Below are 7,192 nucleotides of genomic sequence, written 5' to 3' on the forward strand. Positions count from 1 at the left end.
CCATTTAAAAATAATATAAATAAGAGCAGCTAATGTTGAGGGCTTACTAGCAGCCAGCCACTTTCCTAGCCTTTAATATATTATCTCATTTAATCCTCACAGCAACATTCCCAGGAGTCACTGCTGCTGGGTCCTCATTAATATTCTGAGACTGCAGAGTCCTGCAACAAGCCATAAGCACTGTACATCTTGACCACTTCCCTGTGGTTAAATGCTCTTGGGAGCCAGGGCCAAGGTACATGCAAGGTCAACGAGGGCAACTAGTGCCTTCCATGTGGTCTTACTTCCCTTACTTTTCTATTTTTATTTCCAGCATTTACTTATTTTTAATGAAAATAATGACTGTTATAAGAATTTTAACAAAGGTACGTAAAGTTAAAAGGAAAATATCCTTGTCCTTTTAAATCTTTGCTCTCCTCCACCTCATCACTGTTATCAGCACAGTCCCAGACATTTAAATATGTATATATATAAATATATTACTTTCAAAAAAACATGTGGGATCAACACTGCATCTTTTTTATCTTTTTTTTATGTGAGAGTGTATTTTATTCTTTGCAGCAGCAGCCTAGTAGATCATTGTATAAATGTCAGACATTACAGGTGCTCTTTGATTTATGATGGGGCTGTGTCCCAATAAACCCACTGTACATTGAAAATATCAAGTCAAAAATGCATTGAATGCCCTAGCCTCCAAAACATCATGGCCCAGTGACACAATGCATCATAGGGTAGAATCCTTTATCCTCCTGAGCCTGTGGCTGACTGGGAGCTGCGGCTCACTCTGGTTTCTGAACCACTGACCCACTATTCACTGCACACCATTGTAAAGTTAAAAATCTCAAGTCAGAGACCATTGCACTTATCCAGCCCTTACTGTGAGGTGGTGTACTTGTTTTCATTTTCATTCCACTATAACAATGCTTTGATAAATTCCCAGGTGCACATAGTTTTATATGCATGTTTAATGTTTCTACATGGATAGATACTACATATGAGATTGTTGGCTAGAGAGGGGGGAGAAGCAAAATTCTGATAAGTAGTGAAATTATCTTCCAGAAGGTTGCATCAATTTATATTCCTACCAAGAATAGATGAGAGCATTCATTTTCTTCTCACCTCACTAATACAAGGTATTGCCTGAGGTTTTCATTTTTGCACCACTAATCAAGGAAAAGTTATCTGTAAAAGTTTTGCATTTCTTAAGTCTAATGATGTTGAGCTTCATTTCACGTGCACATTAGCTGTTTGTATAACTTCTGTGAATTATTCCCATCCTCTGTCCAACTTTTCTCCTGTCTGCCTTTCATCACCTCTCTGTACTCCTAGAAACCCAAACATTCCCCTTCCAATCCCTTTCAATAAAAGGAAATAAAACAGCAAGGGGAAGGTGAATGTATGAAAGAAAGCAGGTCCCGAGGTATCAGAGGCAAAACGTGTTCTCAGCTGGGCATATTCGCCTGTTAGAGGAGATGCCCGAGAGGGCAGTGCTTACCTCTGCAGACTGGATTGCTAATGGCACCATTTCAGGTCTCAACAGGAAACACGCTTTCCAGTGGGAAGATCTTCCCAGGACCCTCATTATTATACTGAGTCAGTGCTCGCTTTGTCTACCACAATCAGGCTTTCTCCTGTTAGCAGATAAAGGCAACTGCTTGGGCCTAGAGTCACAAAGCCTTTGAGTAACTATTCACACTTTTGCACACTCATCTAAGGCGTTAATAAGAAATGTAGATTAAAAAACTTATTGTGCATGATGTTTGTCATAGCATTGCTTATTGGATCAGGAGACTGGAGACTACTGGAAATATTCAACAGTAGAGAAGAGGTTAATAACAGCTCAGTGCACCTATCTGGTGAAACACCATGCAGCATTCTGGAGTGATGCTGAAAAGTGCACTGAGTGTCTCTGGAAATAGTTTTCATTTCACATTAACTGTATATACAAAGAGAAAAACTGTTAGAAATAAACATATCAAAATATAAAGAAATCATATTTAGGTGATAGAAATGTAAACACTTTTTATTTTCTTTTTGAAAATTTTGGGCATATTTCAATTGGGGGAAAGTGATGAAATATTACTGCTATAATCAGAAATGATTCGCTTTTAATCTAGAAGTCACTTAGAAATAACATAGCCCTGGCCTTGCCACCGTTCCGTTCTCAGTGACTCATACTTAAGGGAATCTACACCACACCCATCCCCCAACGGGGCACTTGGAGCAGGCAGCGTACCCACGTCCCACCTCTTTCTCTGGCAAGTGTAAGGTAGGGAAGAAGCATGCAGAGAAGGAAGAATCCAGAAGCCCAAGAATTACAATGAAGAGTTTTCTAGAAATCATTTGGGTCATCTTTCTGCTTCTAGGCAGGTTTCAGTTCCACTAACCTTCACAAAAGAATCTGTTTCATCCTTAAACTTTCCTAAAGAAGGAGGTTCCAAGTAAGACTGGCTTTGGACTAAGGAAAAGCACTCTTTTAAGGCTCCTTCTAAACTTAATCCCATGGCAAACCTCTGTAAGTAGTAGAATGCCTCCCTGCACTATGCCCTCGCTATGCTGGTCTTGTGACAGGGGGCACCGATGTGAGGTCTTGTTTCCTTGGTCGCCCAGCCCAGAAGGTCCAGAAGCAAAAAGAGCACTTACATGGTACCTGGTGATCGGGCCTTCCAGGACAGTGGTAGTGATAGTTCCATGGAGCATGTGGGGACGGGTGGGGAGGTAGCATCTGTGCACATGCTAGGTACCTCTGAGGTTCAAACTGCAGGAACTCCTTGGACCTGAGTGGGCCAGGGAGGTCCTGAGGGTAGCACACAGAGGTGAGGGGCAGGGGCCTTTCCAGCTGCCTGATGCCCATGACATCCTGGGGCTGGGAATCGTATCCTGTGTCTATCGTTGGCAGATCTGGGGCTGCTCGGTTCCTGTGGAGCTGTGGCTGTGGCACTGTCTCTTGGCCACTGCCCGAGGAGTCTGCTGAGGCATTAGGTAAACTTTGGTCTGATTTGCCTGAGTCATGGCCAGTGTCAGGAGAAGCTGCTGAAAGCTGAGATCCCAACCATGGATTACGTTTTTGCATAAATGAAAACTGATGCTCTGGGGGGAGGGTTGTAACCGCAGACTCAGACTCAGGCTGGCTGGTGGTAGAGCAGCCTAAGGGAAAATCTTTGCCGGGATCTGGGTGCCTCCTGAAGAAACTGTCTTCACTCTCCTCCAGGACTTTAGTGCGTAGGCAGGTGACTTGCTGGGACACAGGCCACTGGTGATTTGCAAGTTTCAGGAGAGGGTGAGCCTCAGCAAAGTCTCCTGAGCCACAGTGAGGGTGGCCGGGTACAGACAAGCTGTTGGGTGCCATGTTTCTTATAATTGGAGCAGGTGGTTCTGATTCCTCTTCCAGAGAATATTCTGGGATTGGCTTCAGCAACTGGCTTGGGTATGGTTCTGATTCATCAACCTCCACAGGAATGCTTCGGTTCATTCTAGTTTCTGGAATAAGAAAAAACATGCCATAGCCTCAGAAGACAGATCAATCCTTGGAGTCCCACCTTATGACCTGAAGGGACCTTGTTCAGGGTGTGGTTTAAATTAGTAGGAGTGTGACTCCACTGTGCTTGTGGGGTTCAGTCACATCAAGTTGTTTGCTCATCCTCTATGTAAAGGCACTGATGATTATTAAAACATTTGATCCAGAAGGCAGTCAAAGAAAGATGACTAGAAGTCATCCTGTGGTAGAGCTATTCACCAGCAAGGGACAAACATGGATGAAAATCAACTCCCAAGTATAGAGGAAAGAGAAATTATCATACTATAGGCTGCTGTGTGTGTTTTTGGAATGTAAAATGAATAAAGCTTAGTAACTGATGTGGAATGGTCTCCAAGATATATTGTTAGGTGTAAAAACTAAGACATCTGGGTGCAGAAGAGTATGTACATTTTGCTGCTATTTTGTGTAACAAAAGTAAGGAGAAGGGAAAGTGTACGTTTCTGTGGCTTATCTGTTTCTGTATACTTGAAGCATGTGCACCATCCACAGGTACATTGAGTGCCTCTGAGGAGGGGTTAAGGGGGAGGGCGGGAGGGAGCATTTTACTCTTTGAACTTTAAAAATTTTGCTTCATCTGACTATTGTTTAAAAAGTAAATACAAGGTTTTTTTAATGCAAAAAGAAAGCACAAGTTTAAAACATATTGCAAAAAGGTTATAGTGACATTTTCACTGAACAACTTTAAGGTTATTTGGAGGATTTAATTCCCTCTGGGCATTGTGCCTGCAGTGAAGGTAGCCGGGCCATCTGGTTGTGATATAGTTGCACCAGCAAGACTCACAAAACTAGCCAGTAGCCACTAGCTGCCAGCCCAAGCAGGACTGTTCTTATCTGTACAAGAGAACTCTTAATGAACATAACAGAATGAGAAAGAAAACTTTCCTCCTTTTATGTTAAATGGGATACCTGGCTTAAAGAGAAATGGGGTCAGGCCAAAGAGAAAGCTGCAGGAGTGGGGTGGGGGCCCTCATGGCCTGCAGAAGTCCGCAAAGTAGGTGTAGTTAAAAAACAAGTGCGTAAAAAAGAAGAAAAAAGCCTGAGGTTTATTTTATGCAAGGCCTTTGTACATAGCATACTTCAAATACTAGAAAGAGAAAAGGGATTGTGTGTGGATTTTTAAATTCCTACTTTGGATCCACACAGCATTTCAACCACAAACGTTTACGGAGGGCTTACTGTGCCTGGAGTCACAAAGTACATAAATTATTGTTCTAAGACAGCTTTGAACACAAATTCACTTTCTCTTGTGCCCTGTACCCAATCCAACAAGAACAAGACGAATGAATTTTGAAACGCTTCCCCTTTTGCAGAGGTAGGCCAGCAGTTGACTGCCAATTCTTTTTTCTTTCATTTTGCACTGCTGGGGATCCAACCTAGAACTTGGTACATGACAGGCAGGTGCTCTTCCCCTAAGCTACACTCCCAAGCCCAACCAAGGTATCTTAACTACCAATAAGAAGCCAGGCCTGGTGGCACACACCTGAGTTCTAGCTACCTGGGAGACTGAGGTAGGTAAGTGGCTGCCACAAGTTTAAGATCACCCTGGGCAGCATAGTGAAACCCTAGCTCAAAAAAAAAAAAAAAAATTACTGCTTCTATAAAGGTAACTTGGCCTCTCCCAATCAAATGAACATCCTTTAACACTTCTCTCCTCCCAGTTGGTATCAAACTTAACCCCTTCTACCTAGACTTTAAGCACTACATGAAATGCTAGCTCTTAACTCCTGGTTGGCTTCGGTTTTCCCCATGTCTGTCCCTTCCCTGTCTGCTCCCCAGATGCTGTGTGCCCTTGCCCCCTTGGTGGCTCTGCAGAAAAGAGACCTCAGCGCCTCAGTTGAATAAACTTTGTAAAAATGACTAAGAACCTACCAACCATAGATATTCTGACCTTTTACTATTTAAAAATGCCCACCATTGTTTTCCTTTCTTCCTTACTTGTCTACAACTGTGAAATTGAATATGCCTTAGAACATACTCTTCAGCTGGTCAGGAAACAAAGATTTTCTCCAGGGCTGGCCAAGCCTGCTGAGTCATCTTCTGCATGCATCTGGGAGCCCGCGTCTGAGCGGGAGGACAAAACGATGTGGAAAGGGAGAAGACTAATGAGGACCAAATTCCGTCAGCTCCTTCTCACCCTGTGGTTCATTTTCACTGCTTGCTCTTCAGGTACAACTGTTTACGTTCTCCCTGGGCTTTCAGATGTGAATGACACACAAGTACAAATTTGTCTTCTCTACCTGCGGGGCTCTCAGGGCTTGGAGGGAGCTAATGTGAAAGGTGACAAGTGCAGGCATTTCACGTAGCTGGAATCTGAGGCCCAGCCTATCGTTACTTAAAAATGGCCCGAAAAGGAGCAGATGGCCCTTCCTGGCACACCAATGAACAATCTCTTAGGAAAATGATAGGGTTAGTAATCACTACAAAGTCAAAATGGGCCCTGGTGTTTCAAACATATCACTATCAAATACTCAAACAGCAATCATTGAGCTGTGTGTTTAACTGTGTGCTTTCCATCCCCCTTTAAGCTCAATTAAAATTATTTTACTTTTTATGTCTACCACAACACTCAAGTAGTACGAAAGACTACACAGTGAAAGCTGACCACAAATATTTCTAAAGGCACAGAAAATACTCGTCCCACCTTCAAACTACTTGTGATTCAGTTGAAGGGCCTTCCTATTTCCTAAAACACTCTTCCCCCGCATGTCTGCAAAGCTCTTTTCTTTTCTCCTTAGGTCTGTCCTCAGCTGTGCTTCTTGGGAGGTCTCCATGGCACCCTCTCCAAAATGTTTACACCCTGTTCTCCCGTCCCTGCTTTACCTTCCTCTCTAACAGTTATCACCATGTAATATACCACTCAAATGTGTATTATAAACACAAATATCTAATCAATTCCTTGTTTGCTTATTGCCCTTCCTTCTTTCCAGAACATAAATCTCAGGAAAGCATAATATTTGGTTTTGAAACAGGGTCTCACTATGTAGTTCAGGCTAGCTTTGAGCTCACTATGTAGCCCAAGCTGGCCTTGAACTCATGGTGATGCTCCTGACTCAGCCTTCCGAGTGCTGAGATTACAGGAGTGCACCACCACGCCCAGCTAGGAAAGCATAATATTTGACTGTTGGGCTAACAGTAAAACTCTCAGCACCTACAAGTGGTACCTGACACTAGTGCGTGCACACTAAAGATATGTTGAGTGAATGAACAGTTGACACCTATTTCAGAGCAGAGCTAGATCTGTGTAGCTGGAAGGATCACCAAAAGTCAGAATGTCCACCTCCATTGGGGAAAGCAGGGAGTTCCTGCAGGGCCAAGTCCCCAGAGTTCTTAAAATTAAGCCACAGGGATAACCTTGCCCCTCTTTCTTCGTCCTACAAATATTTATGAAATGCCTGCCAAGCACCAAGCCCTTCAGGCAGTCTGGGCCATACCCAGACTCTCAGATTCTGCTCTTGGATTCTGACCACCATTCTGACCTTAAGTTATTTCTTCAAATCTCTGTCTGTTTCTCTTTCTTTCCCCAAGTCTCTGACATTGGCTTCCTTTTTTACCTCCTTAAGCCTTGAGAGCTTTCTCCCAGTTCCTCTACCCTACCCCACCCCCTGCAGCCTGGTTCTGCAGATCAGATCTTATCCAGTGTCAGCAGTCTTGATA

At 43.4% G+C, this 7,192-nt stretch overlaps 1 protein-coding gene across 2 annotated transcripts in view; it reads right to left on the bottom strand.

Annotated features, from left to right (window-relative positions):
* Traf3ip2 (TRAF3 interacting protein 2) overlaps positions 1 to 7,192 on the bottom strand; it is a 35,463-nt gene that overhangs the window by 21,293 nt on the left and 6,978 nt on the right. For both annotated transcript variants that reach the window (XM_005377909.2, XM_013510877.1), the window contains exon 2: positions 2,644 to 3,480. In XM_005377909.2, the coding sequence (XP_005377966.1) occupies positions 2,644 to 3,472 (829 nt within the window). In that variant the 5' untranslated portion in view covers positions 3,473 to 3,480. The remainder of the gene's footprint in view (positions 1 to 2,643; positions 3,481 to 7,192) is intronic.

This window comes from Chinchilla lanigera, unplaced genomic scaffold (genome assembly GCF_000276665.1).
Source record: "Chinchilla lanigera isolate Chin_1 unplaced genomic scaffold, ChiLan1.0 scaffold00010, whole genome shotgun sequence".
Lineage (NCBI taxonomy): Eukaryota > Metazoa > Chordata > Mammalia > Rodentia > Chinchillidae > Chinchilla > Chinchilla lanigera.